General features: G+C 40.0%; 1 protein-coding gene across 8 annotated transcripts in view; it reads right to left on the bottom strand.

Moving 5' to 3' along the window:
- The window catches only part of myo9aa (myosin IXAa), a 117,592-nt gene that overhangs the window by 31,798 nt on the left and 67,277 nt on the right, over positions 1-18,517 (bottom strand). For 6 of the 8 annotated variants that reach the window (XM_015030083.1, XM_015030076.1, XM_015030077.1 and 3 more), the window contains 10 exons: positions 13,207-13,328; positions 11,312-11,453; positions 11,009-11,204; positions 7,902-8,021; positions 5,476-5,551; positions 2,496-2,636; positions 1,974-2,013; positions 1,782-1,904; positions 261-341; positions 30-140 (listed from right to left, as the gene is read on the bottom strand). In XM_015030083.1, the coding sequence (XP_014885569.1) occupies positions 30-140; positions 261-341; positions 1,782-1,904; positions 1,974-2,013; positions 2,496-2,636; positions 5,476-5,551; positions 7,902-8,021; positions 11,009-11,204; positions 11,312-11,453; positions 13,207-13,328 (1,152 nt within the window). Of the gene's footprint in view, positions 1-29; positions 141-260; positions 342-1,781; positions 1,905-1,973; positions 2,014-2,495; positions 2,637-5,475; positions 5,552-6,056; positions 6,108-7,901; positions 8,022-11,008; positions 11,205-11,311; positions 11,454-13,206; positions 13,329-18,517 lie in introns of all 8 variants that reach the window. The other 2 variants (XM_015030080.1, XM_015030081.1) reach the window with 2 other exon arrangements.

The raw sequence follows: 18,517 nt of genomic DNA, 5'->3' as shown, positions 1-18,517 counted from the left end.
GTAAACACATAGCGAGTGTTACACATTACCTTGAAGGTGTACTTGACGTTGTATCCCGATTGCCGGATGCGGACCGTCTCCAGCATACCTGTGTACCGCAGCTGCCTCAGCACCAAGTTATCATCAAACCTTAAGGGCAGCTGTGTGTGAGAGAGAAAAAGAGAGGAGGGGAAACGGAAAACAGATTTTCTTAGATTTTTAAAATTCCCACTTCAAAGCAGGATTAGGGAATGTTACTAAAGCAACAGTGTCCAGCGTACCTTCTCTGCGTTGGAACGGATGCACTTGACAAAGTAAGGCTCCGACTGACCCAGAGTCTCCATGAGCTTATTGAGCGAAGCCTGCGGGATAAAACGTGGGAAAAGAAGTCATCAAACCCAACAGCACAAAACACGCGGAGACACTTCACAGCTGTTTAACAGACAACAGCGAAACTCTGTCGCCATCTGCGAGGAACGGCGAAGCATTAAAATCCTCCGATTCGCATCGGTATAACCGTCTACATACATTTATGTAAGCATGCGGTTTGGAAGAAAACAGGATGCTTTTTTTTTCTTCTTCTTCTTCTTTTTTTTCTTCATTTGCAGCGACTGTGTAATTAAACACACGGACACATGTGTGTCTGCATGTGTGTGTAATCACTTAGAGGCAGGAGGAATTCAGACTTTTTTTTTTTTTGTTTTCCCCCTGCATGGGAGATTAAAGCAATCAGCGCAGCACAGGATGTGGAGAGTGAAGTCATCCACACATGGACTCAGGCTGCCTCCCCACCGGCCGTCCACAGGGGCCTCAGCTGCACCTCCAGCAGCCACGAAACACTATTCACTTTTAAACAGGACGGGGGGGGAATCAAGTGTTTGGTTATGGAAATGTTACTGCCCGCCGATGAGATTGTTTTCCATATTTCAGTCAGCAGATACAGCACTGTGTTGACTGAGAAAACACTGTAGTTGTCAGTTGTCAGGCTCCTGCAATGACAGCAGTACTCCCTATCTTTTATTTCCATGTTATCTGCTGCCTGGTTTTCCTATTTACATTGTACATGTAATAACAAAGTAATAAAGTCAAGTTTTGATTACGCAAACGGTTTATCCGGCGCAGCAGAGCTCATTTCAAACATGCTGATGTTAAACTTCAAAGTCCTTTGGGAGTGGTGAAAATCTCAGATTTGATGGGAAAAATTTTGGTTTGAATCTGAACTAGTTTTTTTTTTTTTTTTTTTAGAGACGCACCAATCAAACATTTTTTCCCAGCTGATTTGGTTTCAAACAGACTGATTTTGTATCCCAGGTCCTTAACACATAAAACGTGTCTTGATAGATTTATTCAAATTTAACCAAACATAAATACTGTAATTTAACTTTGATTCAAGTCACTGATAAGTAGCAGTTGTAAGGCGTTTTCTTTACAACTTTGTAATTTTGTGTTTTTATCATGTAAAGCATCTTGAACTGCCTTGAAAGTGGTAGCAAAAACACAAAGTAGAAACTTTTCACAGATTTCCCTCCTTGATTCATCCATAAGGGTGTGTCAGTGAATGAATCACTTCCTTTTTATACACAAAATAAAGCATGTTTCTTATTACCAGACATGATCTCACACATTATGTCTCTTGGATATGCAGTGTTGGAGCTAAAAAAAAAAAAAAATCACAAATGTAAATGTGAACAGAGATGTGTGTTGTCGTTTCCTCCCAATCTCTGTAAGATTTAGAAAACACAACTTTTCACAGTAAGCTGCGGATTTGCTGAACTGTAAAGCAGCGAGTTCATCCAACTGACCTGAAACTGTGCGCTGATACTGGGAGGTTTCTTCTTCTTGTGGAGGTGAAGCAGCGACTTGGTGATGCGGTCGTGAAGCGTCAGGTTGCTAAGGTACTTTAGTGATTTGACGTTCAGTAAATGCTGCAGGCAGAAAGTCACAGTCAGCACAACCCCAATCCAAACTCTACGTTAAAGTAAGACGACTCCTACCTTCGGAAGAACTGGTTTCGACTTGTAGTTTTTGTTCCTCCTGTTTATATGTATAAAAACAAAACAGAAATTAACCAATGGATTTTTTTTTTGTCTACAAACACAGAGTAGCAATAAATCACTTCCTGAAATTCTTTCTGAATAGGTCATAGAAGAAGCGGGACTTTAATTTTTCCACTGGACAGGAAATATTCCTTCGAAGGGTCAAGCACAGAGCAGCGCCGACTGAGCTGGTCGGAATGTCGGGATCAGTGACGGAGCCTCCAGCTGGGCGGAAGAGGGACCTCGGGAGGTCTGTTAGGTTTCCAGACATCTCTGAGCTACTTCTTTACATTTCTGATCACAACATTTGGATTTCTCTAACCAGATAAAGTTCATCTGGAATCAAAAACACGTCCTCTGGTGCAACTTTAAACTGTATTCAACCGCTAACCGGGTTGTACATGTGACGTAAAGAGAGCAGAAATCTGCCTTAGTGAGGCGAACGCTGAACGTTTTATTGTGCGCGTTGAGGATACCAACATCAGGATGTCGTGCGCTCTCTCCAGGAGTTTGCTGCTGGCCGAGTTGACGAAGATGCCGTCTTCTTCTGTGTTGGAGCCGCCGGGAGAGAGGTGGCTCTGCCGACCGACGCGGCCGTTCCAGCCGAGGCCCGGAGAACTCCTGCAGCACACATGAGCAGGAACAGGATTAGGGCTGGAACGAGCTTTTAACCACTAGGTGGACCGCCTCGACGCCCCGACCACCGGGCTTAGCAAGTTTTCTGGGGGAAACCCTGCAATCCATGTGCTTACATTCAGTGTAAACACCTCTATATCAACAACAACCTTAATAAACTTTTGGGGATGTTTTTAGGGGCGATTCAGTAGTTTCTACAGTTACGTTTGGTCTTAATAGACATGACTATCAAATTTCAGTGCTAACTCTGACTAAACAATAGGCTGTGTCAGAGTATAGCCCTGAAAACAACGATGATCAGCTGCATTTAGAGTTTCTGCATAAAACTTTACAAAGTATTGTATGTTTTCATTACTAATTCTTATTTTATGGACTTAAACAACTACAAATTATAATTTCTGTCTACCCTCCCTTGCAGTTTGATGATAAAATATTTTAGCAAGTTGGAGGAAAGTAAACAAAAAAAAAAAAGACTTTCCTACTTTATGACCTGGAACAAAGAGAAAACAGTGGGCTGATGCAGAGGCAGCAATTGATGGTAATTTCGGTGCAGCTGAGCAGTTTATTTAGTTTCCATTTTCCTCCTTTGTAGATTTACAAGAATTCCTCCAGTGGCGTTTCGGTGCGGGCCACACACAGCTTAATGCACAAACAGCAGCGGCAACATTTGTGTGGAAATTTAAACCGCGTGGCATTAAAAGATGGTTGACTTGATTTCCAAAAATAATATGAGGGGAGTCAGGAGGAGTGGAAACGTTTCAATAGCAGATAAAATAAAAACGGTGGAGTAGTTTTTGTAGCTTTAGACGGGACCAACCTGGAAGACGTGAAAGGATTTCACCTGTTGTGTGTTTCATACTAAATAAAAGCTAATTGAAAACTGGATGGAGAGATTTTGTAATCCTTGCAATCGAAAGAGCCATTTTGCCCTCAGTCCAACCGAATCAAACTTGTTCATGGTTACAAATATTACATGTTTTGCTCATTATTTTTGATAAACATCTACTACAGAAAATGTGTTGAAGATTTTATTTTTATTTTTAGATCTTAAAACAAAGACGCAATGTTTCTGCAATAAAGTGGGTGGATACGTTTTCTTCTACTGTATTTGTAGCAAATGCAATAAAAAAATGCATTATTTGGTTCAACATTACTCGAGTTCAATCAAGTAAACAGCTTATTAGTGCGTCTCAGCTGAACACAGTGGCATGCAGACACGGTCATTCAGCCTTCAGATTCAAATTTGCAGAAGTAAATAATGAGTACTGGAGTGGTTTTAATCTGGGATGAAGCGCTGCTCATGCTTCATTTATATAGTACGATGACTTAAATTCCTGTATATTACAGGAAACACTGTTGAAAACCCAATAAAGATGATGTTGAAAAAAAACAAAAACAAAAACAAAAAAAAACTTCCAGTAAAAAAAAAAGTTAATTTCCTCTGATTTACTTCCAGGTTTATGTTCCTTCTCTCGTAATCTTTCAGAAAACTTGTTGATGTCAAAATCTGGCAGTTAAATCTCAAACTCTAGGATCCAAAACATCTACTTCAACACAACTCTTCTGTTTGCATCTGGCCTGCCATACAAAGAAGAATTTTTCCCCCAGTCGATCATCGATCTCAGTAAACGGTGACGCTACAATATGCCTTTTGTACCGACTGTTTATCTCCAGAGCCTCTGAGAGAGTCCCATAAAGTAGTGCACTGTCTGCCGTTGCGTCCAGCTGACACACACTCAGATATTTATCTCTCCCTGGATGATCTTCTGCAACGCATAGCTCTGACTTTACATCATGAAGGAAGCAGCTGGACCGGGTTTAGAGCTCTGTGAGTCTGTGGATCATGAGTGTGTGAGGAGGGAGACAGAAGGAGGCCAGAGGTCAGGCGTTAACGGGGTTAACGGATTCGCTCCTGTGTAACAAAAGCCGTCTCGTTGGAGAGTCTCGGCTCTGCAAGTCATGGTCGTTGCTTGTTGACCTCACCGTCAACAGATAATTAGAGGAAGTGGAGCTGAATGAGAGCATCGCTAAGACTGCCGACGCTTCAGTCACGATTTTTTTTTTAAAGATATCACGTATGTACTGAGCAGTAGATGCATTTAAGAGAAAGTGCAGGTTGCTTGTCTCTGATCTTTCTCATGACAATACCTGATAGTTTCTCTATGTTGTTAAGTCAGGTGACTTTGCTGTAATACCAGGTTGAATAAACCAGGTACTGGTACTTTAGGCATTCTGGGATGGAGCTACGTCTTATTTTATCCTTCTACACAACTTTTATTTTATACAGTTGGATAAACAACCAGCTTCTTTAGCAATAACATTTTGTGGCTTATGCTCCTGTTGGACATCTAAACCAGTCAGCAGTCTTCCCCATGATTGTGTAGGTCAATACATTGCATTTATGGGTTTAAAATCCTATTTTATTGTCTTGTAATATTCTAATCATTCACAAAAACCCATCAAAATTAACTAAAATTTATATAAACAAGTTTCATTATGATCACGGATCACTGATGTTAATTAATGCGATGATTTTTTTCTCTCTTTTTTTAATATTACCTCTTCAAAGGAGGGTTAAAAGCTCCTAAAAACAACAATCTGTGCATTTAACTTCAACTGCAGAAGTTATTAGACTGTTTTAAGAAGAGAAACTTCTGCTTTTAAATAAAACCACAAGTTACAGTTTCAAAAGCCGCTAATATTTTCCATCATTCCTTTCCTGTGGTTTACACTCCTCTAACAAGACGCCAGAGACAGTTTGGGAATGTTTCCATGCAGAAGTCCCACTCGCGGTCTGACCCATTTCCGGTGGGCGCGCGCTTACCGTGGCGATTTCTCTGCAACGGCGTTGGTTCCCTGAATGTCCGACAAAGGCGTCCGTGGCGTCCTTCTGGTCATACCTGATTCACAAACAAACAGGCATCAGAGAATGCAAAAAAAAAAAAAAGTCAAAACTAAATGAAAATACTAAAAACAGAAGACAAAACAAGACAAACGGTCACACAACACCAACAATAAATCACACTTCTGACACCATGTGCCACTCTGGTGTTATTGCAGTGAGCGTTTTGTGCCTTTTTTTTTTATGAGCCATACAACCTAATGGGGATGATTTGGTATTAAAGGTTAACAGTGATGTGATCTTGTTAGTGCTGAAATATGGAAGATGATACTGAAGAGTTATTTAAAATTAGTCTGGACTTTACACTTGCTTATTAATCCGATTAGTCATTTCAAATAGGGACACATTGGGATCGCATTTTAATTACCCAAGAGAAGCTAAAATCTAAGTGCGGTGGCAGAGTGATCTAACTGATGCATTGCCTTCTGAAGTCGTGCTGAAGAGTCACAGAGCTCTACGAGGGTTAGCCTACTCAGAAAGCAAACTGGGACTGAACATAATACCATTCTCTGTTTCATCATCACTTTGCACAACCTTCTCACTCTCATCTGGAGCTGCAAAGGTAGCACAGAAAAAAAAAAAAAAAAGACACAAAAAGAAACAAAACATGAGTGTAACTAAGAGTTCATGGAGGCCCGAGAAGTCCGTGAGGTCAGCTGTGTGTCCACCACCGTGTGAGCGAGTTAGTCACTTCGTCCGCCACCAACGCCGTCACCGACACGGGATTTGTTAGTGACATCTGACGTGAGGTGTAGGTGAAGAAGCGACTACACCGACAGGCTGTAAGGGAAGCTACACCGCCGAGAAGGACACCACCCAGAGTAGCTTCTGCCCCAGACAGCGCACTGCAACCATGCATTCCCACCGCTACAGGACTCATGAACACGTGACAGGAGTGTCAGGATGGCTGAGGCATGCTACTGAACAACATGCAGGAGGGAGACGGAGGGATCAGAGACCAAGCATCTAGTCTACAGTAGGAGCTGCAAAAATCACAATAAAAAAAAACCAAACAAACAAAAAAAAAAAAAAAACAGTGCAGTGCCTTGAAAAATATTCACTCTCATTTTTTTCCCACATTTTATCAGAGTACAGTAGCAAACTTAATTCTTTAATGAGATTTTATGTGACAGACAAATAATTACTGGCTAATTGCAAAGCGGAAAATAAAATTAAAAAAAGATCCAGCACAACCAATCGCCTTCAAAATCCTGTGTCTGTTCAATCCACTATCTGAAAATGACAGTGTTGCAAACCTACCACAACAAGGCCATCAGCACCAAGAATCCAGAAGGAGCAACAATGGAGCGGCTTGGATCACACATGTCAAACTCAGGGTTCAGGGGCCAAATCTGGCCCACCACAGCTGTTGATGTGGCCCACATGAACATAACCTTTAAAGGGGCAGAATTATGTGTTTTCCAACCACAGAATCATTTTATAGCACAATAAAGTAACTATGTTACCTTCAGTTGTTATACATATGTTATCAAATATGACTTAAAAGAAATGTGATGCTTTGAAATTGGGCCTCTGTCTCTTTAAATCCTGTTCTTCTCTTTAAGAAAGTCCTGGTCATCCAAAACTCTGCCTTCAGGAAGTCATCGCATCTCTCCTTTATTAACCCTTCGACAACATTTTTACCAGCGTTTTATAGTAGCTGGTATAATGTGGACCAGGTGTCCACTAATTGTTGCTGCTGCTAGTCTGAAGGAGCCAACTAGCAAATCAATAAAATCAAAGAAGTTTTTATCTTTATGCCAACAAAGTACATCAGTGCGAAAAGATGTTCAATATTTCATTTTAAGAAGCATCAATTGAATAGAGAGCGTGCCATTTAGTAATATTTTAACAGTTTAAAGAGTTTTTTTCAATGATTTATATCACAAACTGGGTCTTTGAAGACATGCGTGATCATCATATGGCCTTGAAAAGAAATTAGATCGATACCCCTGGTTTAGATAAAAGAATATTCATGTCTAGACTTCAAACTAATTGCATCTCTGACACAAGAGTTGTTATGATGTCCAAGTTTTCCAAAAAGAATGGGAGAAATTTGCAAAGTAGGCAGTATGTAATACAAAAGGTCAGCAAAACCTTATCCATTTCACCCCACCACACAAATATGCACAACTCTGTCACACAAAACCTCATTAATTTGTTTTGTAGCTGCTGGTTGTAAAGTGTTAAAATGTGAAAAGGCACTGCACATGTTCTTAAGAAACAGTTACTGAAGTCTTTTGTCGTAATGTGGCTACAGCAGAAGCTGATGATGTTGGTCGCTCTCATCCCTACAGCTCCCCTAACATGAAAGTTAGGAAGGGTTACAGTTGTCTTGGCAGCCTTACTGTACTTCTCCTCTTTGCATCTCTGCAGGATCTCTAAGCTTCTCTGATGCACAGGGTGCTGCAGAAAGCTAAAACTATCCATTTTTTTCAATACTGCACAGGGAGCAGCGTCATCATGCCCTTGAAGAAGCAAAACAAAAAGGAAAGAAAGAAGAAGAAAAACAAAACATAAGGGCAGAGGAGGGAGAAAGGGAGAGAGAGAGACATGAAGAGATTAGACAGTGTAGAAATGGAGGATTTCAGGAGATGCAGTTTTCTACTTGAACAAGACAGTTTTCTACTTGAAGAGAAGACGGTAAACATTTGAAAACGACACGAGGTTGGACTCTGGGTTTCTGTGTGAGGTCGTGGCCAAAGTTTTCTTTTTTGTGTGGTGCAAATGTTATTTCAAAAATTAGCAGCTTCAATTTACACCGTTTTAAAATAGTCAGTGTGAGGTTTTGATATTGTCAAGAAGCTTGAGGTTTCCAAAAAGCTCTGCCTCCTTTTTAAGGACGTCTTACCACCAGTGCAGAACTCGCTTAATACGGGCAGCAGGTGAGTGTGGATGGATCCACACACACACACACACACACACTGTTCAAGATAAAGATCTGGGGGAAATATTCAACAAAACTAAAATGATGCAGAATAAAGCACGCCTGCAAAGATATTTTCTCTGTTTGGAACAGCTGGAAAATCTTTTGTTAATCAACAGAAGTGGATATCCTACCCAAAAACACTGACATTAATAGAGGGGATCAAAGTGTCATCCAGGAATGTCTACAAACTTTAAAAAAAAAATTAAAAAATGCACAAATGACAACTAAGTGCACTGCAAAAACAAAATCTTACCAAGTGTTTTTGCTCTGGTTTCTAGTGGAAGACAAAACTAGCTCATAAGTAGCTTTTCAGCTAGATATAAGAACATGTTTTAAGTCAAATATTCCTCAATATCCATAAAAAATTTACTAGTTCCACTGGCAGATTTATTCACTTGTAATATGGAAAAAATGTCATAAAAGAAAACATTCTGCCAGTGGAACTAGCACTTTTTAAAATTAATATTGAGAAATTGTAGACTTAAAATAAGCTTCTATTTCTTGCTGAAAAGTTACTCAGTTAGTTTTGACTTACTATTTTCACTAGAAACTAGACAACAAAAAATTCTTTGCAAGACTTTTTTTGCAGTCATTTTAAGACCAAAACTCTCAGGTTTAACTCGTCTTAAGATGTTGAACATATTGAAGATGTATAGTTATTTCTCAAAAAAAAAAAATAGAAGTAAACACACTATGATCCAGTTCAAGCACCAACAGTGCAAAAAAATAAATAAATAAAAAAATCTACGATCAGACAGAATTTGGCAAACAGGTCGAAGTCCAAAGCGAACTACAGAAGTTATAAAGAGGAATGCTGGCAGAGTCCATATCAGCTCTGAATGCATTTTCTAATTTGATGCATTTGAAGTTTGTGCTGTGTTCTAATTTCTCATTACCGTAACAGTAACAATTTGAAATCATCTCATTAAACAGCATTTGCATCACTGTCAAAAACATTTGGCCACGACTGTGTGTGCTCACCCCATACCTCCATGCATCGTCTTCTACGGGTTTTTTCTTCCGTTCTGCACATCTAGTCTCTTTAGACAAGATGGTGGTGAGTGAACACAAATCAGTTCACTGGGATTTAGTCAAGAGCAATTTTGTGCTGTTTGCAGAGATTTTTCTGAACATGTTGAACAGATACCGCTGGGTGAGTTAGTTTAAGGATTTCTACAGGTTCTAAAAGTCTATTCAAACATCCACAACAAAAGTGAAGGAAGAGCTAGAGAGGGAGCAGCAATGCTTACAGTAACAATCAGATACTGAGATCTGTGGCATTATAAGAGAGAACTCTAAAGAGAGAAAAATGCATTCAAAGAGAGAGGAAGCTGAGAGAGACAAAGAGCTAAACTACTGTAAATACATAACAAAACTACAAGCACTAATAACACAACGCTGCAGACAATCGATACAAAATGTGGTGAGAAAAACTGAACTGCAGATCATCATTTTCTCTTTTCTCTTTGTATGTAGTAATTAAACTTTATTTTACTACCTGATCTCTGAGTCAGTTTCTGATGTAAAGACGTAACATTTTAAAAAGGTAGAATTTCAACTTTTAGATTTCATTCTGCTCCTACTGTGTATCGTCTTTTTAAAGAGACTCTAAAGAAAGACCCACAGTCACAGTTTTTCCACGGTCGTGTGGGCAGCAGAATGCAGTGCTGTCCCTCCCACACATGTTGCTACGCACTGATAATTGCCTGGTAGAGAAAACGCTAGCACGCAGACAAGTTCGCACATTAATGGCTGTGTTTCCATTACATATGTGTGCAAGACTTTCTCAGCATTCCACAAATGTTGAAAAAACTAAATGTCACAATTGTGGGGTTTTTATTACATGATAACTGCAAAGAAAGGAAATCACATGGGAATAAGTTTGTTCACGTGATAAAAAATTAAAAACATGATGTGTCATCGCCCTCTGTCGTCTTTTCCGACAGCAGTATCGTCCGGTTATCGATCACGACTCGTGTGACGCTAAATTAGAGTTTAGTAGTTCTGTGAAAAACACTAATTTCGATTCAGTCAAAAAACCACCTCATCCTTTACAGTAATCTAATTTATTTTTGTAATTTCAATTTACGCAATTATACGGTCAATGGAAACGCAGTTTTACAAGCAGAATATCTGTTCGGCTGCAGACTGCAGGCTAGCCTGACTGAGCTGGTTTTAGCTTGGTGTACTTGTCTTATTTTAAGACCACGACTAACTTCGATAACTGCTTGTCTTAAATTTTTGCTTCAAAAATAAAACATGGTAAATAACAGCATTTTTAATTGTAGTGTTACATTTTGTCAGCAGTTGAAACAATTATTTACCTTTTCAATAAGTTACTAACCTGATACGAAGGTATTTTAACACGAGGTTAAAATGCTAGTGCATGTCTACTTGCTTTAGAAAATGGTCTCTTTCTCTCTGTATATTACCACAAAAAACATCAGCTCACTTTTTCTACTCGCTCGTCAACGCTCAACACGTCTTAAAGGAGACACGAAAGTCGCTATGGATGCACTCTCTCACCAGTCTTCTTGTGTGTGTGCCTCTTCCCGGCTTCTCTAAAAGCCACCAGGGCCCTGAAGTACGCCCGGAGCACCGCCCAGCGGAACGTGGCCGACGGGTCGATGCCGATCAGGCTGCAGATGAACGCGTTCTTGCTGCTCTTTAGCAGAGCTACGATGTCTGGCCGCATGTGATCCGTGTTCTTCTCCCTAAAATCCTGCGTTGTAGTGGCAGAGACATAAAAAATGACGACATGTCCCTTTATCTGGATATAAACATCTTCTACTCAACACCAGACGGCGGCTCTTGAAAACTCCTGCTGACCTTAACGCCGTACTTGACCTTGCCAGCGTAGTGCCTGATGATGAAGGCGGGCTCCATGACGGCAGGAAACTCGATGTAGCTGTTCCCTTCATGCTGCCGCTTGAACTTATCCAACAGCGTCTGATTGGTGGCTTGAGGGAAGCTGGAATTAGGAACAGAGGCGAGCGCTTTGAAGAATAGATGTTGCATCTGCTTTTAATGCCGAAGAAGACGAAGGAAAGAAAAAAAAGAAATCTGCCAGAGGATCAGAACCCTGATGCACTTGTTTAAAGCTGTCACTTGCGTCATGGATCCTGCAGCATTAATCACACACAAAAAAGAAAAAACACAAAAAAACACACACACACAAAAGAAAAATGTTTGACGGTTTTTTGAACTCTGCTCTGAACACGGTGAATTTATGAAGTCCAAAATAAATGAAAGAGATCGTGGCACACGTCATCTGATCTGCAGCCTGTTAGGAGATGCTCAGCGCCAAAGCAGGAAGACGTGAAGCTGCTTTTTCACGAGCCGACACACCGCTCTGAGGCCAGCCAGGATTGTTGAGCTCCACTCACATGTTCTCCATTACATCTGAGACGCCGGGCTTCACCTTGACTATTGGTTTTCTTTGAGTTTTGACGAGGCTGGCTTTAAAAGCTGTTCCTTATAACATCACCTTGACAACAAGTAGCAGAGAATTTAAGCTCAGAACGGAGCAGAAAACTTTACTATGTGTAGTTCTTGGCTGGGCATCGTGTACAGATGCCTATTAAGATTTGAACTAATTTAAAGTCAATTATCTGCCTTCTGCTTGAGGTGTTTTTTTTAGATAGGGAAATAAATAATTCATTAGAGAACAAAACTGAAAAGAAAGTTGTGCAAAACCCATAAGAAATGCTGTTTAAACAGTCGCAATAAAACAACGACAGATTGATCTATTTTCATGAGCACAAAGCGTTATAAAATCTTCAGAAGGCATCTTCCTTAAAGCAGATTTCAGGTCAGATTTCATTCTGTACCATTAATAGTAACAGCCAGAGAATCTATTAAGAACGAAAAGGGAAAAAAAAAAAAAAGAAAAGACATCAGGCGCTCACAGGAAGACGGAGGAAGAATGAGACACCAGGGGTTCTGGAACAGGGTGAAACCTGAGCTACAAAAACAAGACAACTGAAAGGCTCCATGCTTTCCAGCTCTTCCATGTGGGAAAAATCTGTTTCAGTGTCCAAAAGGAGAAGAAAGGCGAATTAAAGGAGGAAATATAGTTCTTAAATTAGCCGCAAAACAGCCGTGAACTTCAAAGTATCAGATGTATTTTTTTCCCCCGCTGCTATGACGAAATCAATTGAACAGAAAACACGAGTTATGATCAAATCAAGACGCGAAAACCTTTTATTCACAGCATCAATGTGACGGGATGTGACAGAAAGGTCACACAGATAGATTAGTGTTGATTTAAAGTTTCATGCTGCCTGAGGTACGTCAGGAATAAATCCTCCTCTCGTCTCTGCATATCTAGATTCGCCTTCATGTTTCTTCTGGTTCATGCCGTCCTCACGGCGGTTTTCTCTGGCTTACTCAACCGGCCTCTTTAAGATGTCTCATCGACACTTAATTTCATTTGAATACAAAAACCGTGGCAATAAGCAACAGTGCGAGGATACACATATTCTGGGCCAGCGTTTTAGGTTTTACAGCTGATGGGAGTTTCAGGGTTTCAGCATGAAGACAGAACGGAGATCTCAGTTGGAATGAAACCAGAAACTCTGCTGTCGTGTCAGCATGTCTGCCAGTTTTGCTTCAGCCAGCCAAACGCACTGGATGAACCTTTTCACAGAGAAACAAAAGGAAAAAAAAAAAGAGAGAGAGAGAGAGTTTGTGAAGCAATGAAACAGTGAAACTAGACGACTCACTTGCACTCTTCGTCCAGCAGGTGGAACAGCGCTGTGGGCTTCTTGCTGATCAGGCCGATGCAGCCCGTGTTGTCGATGTAATCGATGTTCCTCCAGCTGATGCCCTCCGCTCTGTACTCCTCCTGCAGGGTCACATGAAGACAAAAAGAAAGCCAGGTGTCAATGCTACCCGACCTTCAGCAGTTTGGTTTGATAAGGTGTGTTGTTGGGTGGGATTGGGTTCAGGTCCTACTTTAGGTTATTTCCAAGTATCGGTAAATCTGAGCACACATGTGGGGCACATCAGGGCTCCACTCTGGGGCAACTTTTAGTCGTCATCTACAAGATCATCCTAGTTCAGATTGTGGAGTTGTACAACATCAAGGTGTCTGCATGCAGTATGCTGATGGCATACAACTTTATATTAATGGGATGGGAAATAATTTTGACTTACCCCATGCTTCAGCTATCAAAGAATATTCACTTACCTCAGAGTACCTGTTATTTACACACCAAGTTTATAATTTACCAATTAAAGCAACATTCGCAGGCTTTGTCTGACCTCTCTGTGCTTTATTATTCGGAGAAACAACGTTTTCCCCGGTTTCATGTCTTCCTGGGAAAGACATTTATCCAATGAAGACCTTAATCCAGGACAGGTTTAATAAAATGACTGGATTTTTTTTCTTGCTTCTCTTGTTCCTGCCCAGGAGTCAGGAAGCAGAAAAAAAACAAAACAATTGAATGTAAAGAATTGTTTATTCTGTCTGTGTGCAGGAACGTGAAGTTCATAAGGAAAAATATGCAACAACAAAACTTTAACGTCAACATGCTGCAAAATAAAACTGTCAAAATTAGATCCACGAGTTTTAATATGAACATAATGAAATCAAGTAGTTAATGGAGCAATATCTCAGTATTATATCTGCTTTTCATAGAAATAAATGAATAAAATGAAAAATAAATAAGTCAAACAAGTCATTTTTGAATTTTTCAATTTTAAAAGAATGTCTGGCTTAAAAGACTGGACTTTATTAATTTCATAAAGTAGATCTAAAGATGTGCAAAGTGAGTACAATATCCTGGACCAAGCACTCCTCCTCCAGAAACCACAGCTGAGTAATTACCCAGAGAAGTTGAGTCAGCTCCCTTCTGACTCACAAAATGAATATTATCTGCTTCGTATACTTCCAACCATGCACCGTTACACTGAATGAGGAGCAGGTGTTTGCTAGAACTCTTCAGATTTTTACTATAGAAATGACCCATTTTTGAGTTTTTCTTTTTTTATTTACTGCCTTAAATGTGTTTAATGAAACAACAGCAGCATTTATGCTTCCCTTTTGTTGGCCAGCGTCAACATAAAGAACTCCATGACTGCTGAGTGGATTTCAAAATTGTATACAAATAAAAATGTGAAACCTTCAGCTCCTCTGACTCGATACTTCGTGTTGTAATCTGAACATTTTGGAGAGATTAATCAACACCAGTTTTGCAATTGTTTCCAATTTTCTTTGCAAAATTACCAAATCTGGACAACTAACATTTGTTAACATTGGTTTTCTAGCCTGGCTGGATATTCTGAATTGAATTTAGGTCTGGACTTTGACTAGGCCATCCTAACGCATTTTACGGATTGATCTACACCACTTCATTGCACCTATGGTTCTTCAGTAGAAAGTGATCTTCCACTTTAACTCTTCCACTTCCTATAACGGTAAGAGTATTGCAATGTACTCAGCTGCATCCATCTTGACATCAATGTATGTCAGTAAGACTTCATATGTATGCAATATAAAAACTACAAACTCAAAGGTTTGTCACAGCGAGGGTGCCAAAAGATATGATTTGGAAGAAATTAAACCTAGTTTTACCAAATTCACACAGTCTGTTTCTCAAAGGAGCAATGATGTTCACAAAATCATCCGTAGTGATGAACTTCATCTTCAAGATGATTCAGAGCAACAAAATAACAAAATAAAAGAAGGCATTTTGGAAAATCCAGAGAAGTCTATAAAGGCTCTCAAATCCAAAACTTTGATGAACAAGTCGGGTGTTAGTTTTTATAAAAAGTGTAATATTGCCAACAAAAGATCAAGTTGCAACCTTTTTATTCTGCCATTTGAGTGCATGTGCATGCAAGCACAAATGTCTCCGTGTGTGTGTGTGTGTGTGTGTGTGTGTGTGTGCGCAAAAGTATGCATGCGAGTGTTGCGTTGGTAGTGGGGGCTTCAAATTGTTGATGGTGTAGGAAATGGGGGCTCTCAGGTTGGGAGCCACTGCTCTGACTGATTTGTTTTTTAGCTGCACTAGAGTGACTAAGAGGTCGACAGATGAATGGAAACACTGTAACTGTAGAGGAGGGTGTGAAGCAGGCCTCACTGGAAACATGAAGCAAAGCAGCTTTTGGACGTTTTATCTCAGCTGAATCACTACCAGAGACTGACTCAGTGGAGCTCATTGATTTTTCCACACTCTAATAGTGCTCTTTTGCACTCGCCGCCTTGTGAAGGCCTGTTTTCCCCCCTGTTGGCCTGTTTTTTTCCATTCAATTATGACCGGATGTTATGTCACAAGCAGATGCAATTTGGTATCAGAACCAGCTGTGATATTAAATCAAAAAATTTTACATTGCTCTGACTGAATCCAATCCTGCTGGCTGAGTTTTAGTTTGCTGTAACTGTGAAAATATGCAAAGGTGATGATGAAGTCTAAGGACAAAGAAACACAGTACAGAGTCACTGCTACAGTGTTACACTGGCAAACCGATGACTGGAGCAAACACTACACTAAAAGTCAAAAACTGCACTTTAACACCCTAACTTAGCAAATGGTGCAGTCCAGGACCAAATTCTTCTAAATCCAATTGCTAATGTATATTTTTATGCATTTCAAGAATTTATATTGCTTAAGGTTACATTTTTATTAATATTTAAACACATTAGATGGAGTAGCTCGTCAACAAATAAGTAATTTCCCCTTCAGGATCAATAAAGTATATTCTATTCTATTCTAACCCAGTAATTGTAATTTAAGTCATTCAAAATGAAAAAAAACAACAACAAAAAAGCAAAAAAGCTAAGGCTAAGAATTCAATTTTCTAAAATCAGATCTTTAAATTTTCTGAAGGGCAGTTTTCACACATCTTGATGAACAGCAGCAAAAACAAAAAAAAACAAAAGAAATTCTATTATAAAAATGGTTTTCCTCATGATAATCTCCGACTAGCAGAGGCGATTTGATCCAAGTACAATACAAGCTAAATATTGATATTGAGAAACTGAGGCACCAAAAGAGTTTGTAATTCAAATGCTTTACACTGAGAATATTGAAATCTGGAGTTAGTGTTTTATACGCTTATGGAAGCTGGTGTGTCAAGAGCAAACATCAAAGGCAAGCAAAGCGAAGCCATCTCCAAAGCAAAGAGTCAAGTGATAAGTTGTCAGGCAGTAACTGGAGCCAGACACTCAGTCAAAACAGTACATAAAAGTCGGCACATAGAGGATGTGTTGGACAGCTTTATCAGCCCTTGATGGACTTTTACAGAGGTTCTATCTAAGGCTCGCAGGAGGCCAAGTGGTTGGGTTATGCAGTTACATGTGGGGTAAACAGATGTTACTGTCAGTACTAATGAGCAGATGCCTTCATTGGTCCCGTGATATCTGTGCCATCAGGACATAGATAGGAAACTTTTCATGTCATCATGCAACATAGAAACAAGCCAGAGAAAAAGATGGCTGTACTTGGAGCGGCACCATGACCGAAATGACTGGACTGGTGACGCACAATGATGTATTCTGTCCAGCAATGACTGTTTATCCATCTGGAGCTGCCGAAGCAGAGAACCAGTCCTACCAATGATTAAAAGACACAAACTGACTTTTGCTTCTGACCTCATTGTGTGGGGAGTCATAGGGTGTGACTTCTTACTCTGGTACAGTCTGGTATAGTGCCTGTTGACCTACTGGGAGTTTTATAAATGTCTCTGGTTTACAGAGAATGGTTCAAAATGAGAGAGCAAACCGATGTATGCAGGAAAAGCTACACTGATGAAAATGAGTTGATGCCAAAGGAAGATGGGCAGCTTTGATCAGCCAATCAACCACTCATAGCAATCAAGGTATGCAGCAACAACAACACATTAGTTAACCTTGAAACACAGTGGCAGAACAGTCAACTACAGTCCGCACAGGCTCACCAACACTCGACAATAACAGACTGAGAAAACATTAAAATGAAAAGTATGGTTCTATCATATTGTGCATAAAATCTTTCAGGCAGCAGGTGATGGATATTTTCATGGTGCAGTTATGGCCATTAGTACCAACTGAGAATCATAAAGCACTAAAACTTACCTTAGTGTTGTTGCTGACCAACAGGGTACCAATGTACCAGCAGTATAACGCACCATGTCAAAAAGGTGTAATATGAAACCAGTGACCTCACCGTACTCCAATGTAATATCAGATCTTAATCAAGAAGAGTGATTTTGGGATGTGGTGGAACATGAGATTTACATCATGGGTTTGCATAGACAACAAACCTCCAGAAAGTGTGCAATGCTGTGATGTTAATGTGGACCAGAACCTCTGAGTAATGTTTCTGACACCTCTCTGAATTAAGGCTGGATTTTGTGGAGGTAAAATGGGGTTTAATCAGGTCATAACAAACTGTAACAAGATAAAGAGTAAAAGAGTAGGAATGCTGAATGTGTGTCATAAAATAAATAAATCAATAAAAATTTAGTTAAAAAAATACTGTTGCTGTCTGTGTTTCAGAAATGTGACAGTGCAGGATTAGCTAAAGCAGAGAAGTGTCAGCATGTTAGTTTGTGTAAATATCGGCGATCGGCATGGCAGCAATCTCAATGTCGTCGCACATTTTCATTTCTGTGCGTCCCTACGTTTCACACATACAGCAGTGACTGGAGCAGCTGCTTGTTTGACTAAACTATAATTCTGCATCTGCTGGCAGGCTTTAAAAGGGGGCCCAGAGAACCAAACATGCCCAGGCAGGCCGCTGATTCCAGGTAAACCCAATGTAAACCTGTGGGCAAATCTTAAATCACGACTTTAAAAGGCCTTTCAAGTTAATCAGATCACTTAGGAGGGTTTGTATCTTCAGAGGGGTAGTCACAGGCGACACAGTCTCAGTTTTACTATGCGGTTGCACAATGCAATGACAAGAACCTCCATTGTCTTACCGTTGCAAAAATTTCACAGAAATGGCCTCTGGCATCAGTGCAAGCAAGTTGCTTTTTGAATGTTGAAGTATTCGTTGTATAATGAAACTGTAACTCACTTCAGGTCCTGTTACAACAGGTAAACAGATT

The sequence above is a fragment of the Poecilia latipinna genome, unplaced genomic scaffold (genome assembly GCF_001443285.1).
Source record: "Poecilia latipinna isolate Pla-1442-1.1 unplaced genomic scaffold, P_latipinna-1.0 Scaffold172, whole genome shotgun sequence".
NCBI lineage: Eukaryota > Metazoa > Chordata > Actinopteri > Cyprinodontiformes > Poeciliidae > Poecilia > Poecilia latipinna.
The sequence above is the reverse complement of the archived record's forward strand: the minus strand, read 5'-3'. Positions and strand labels throughout refer to the sequence as shown.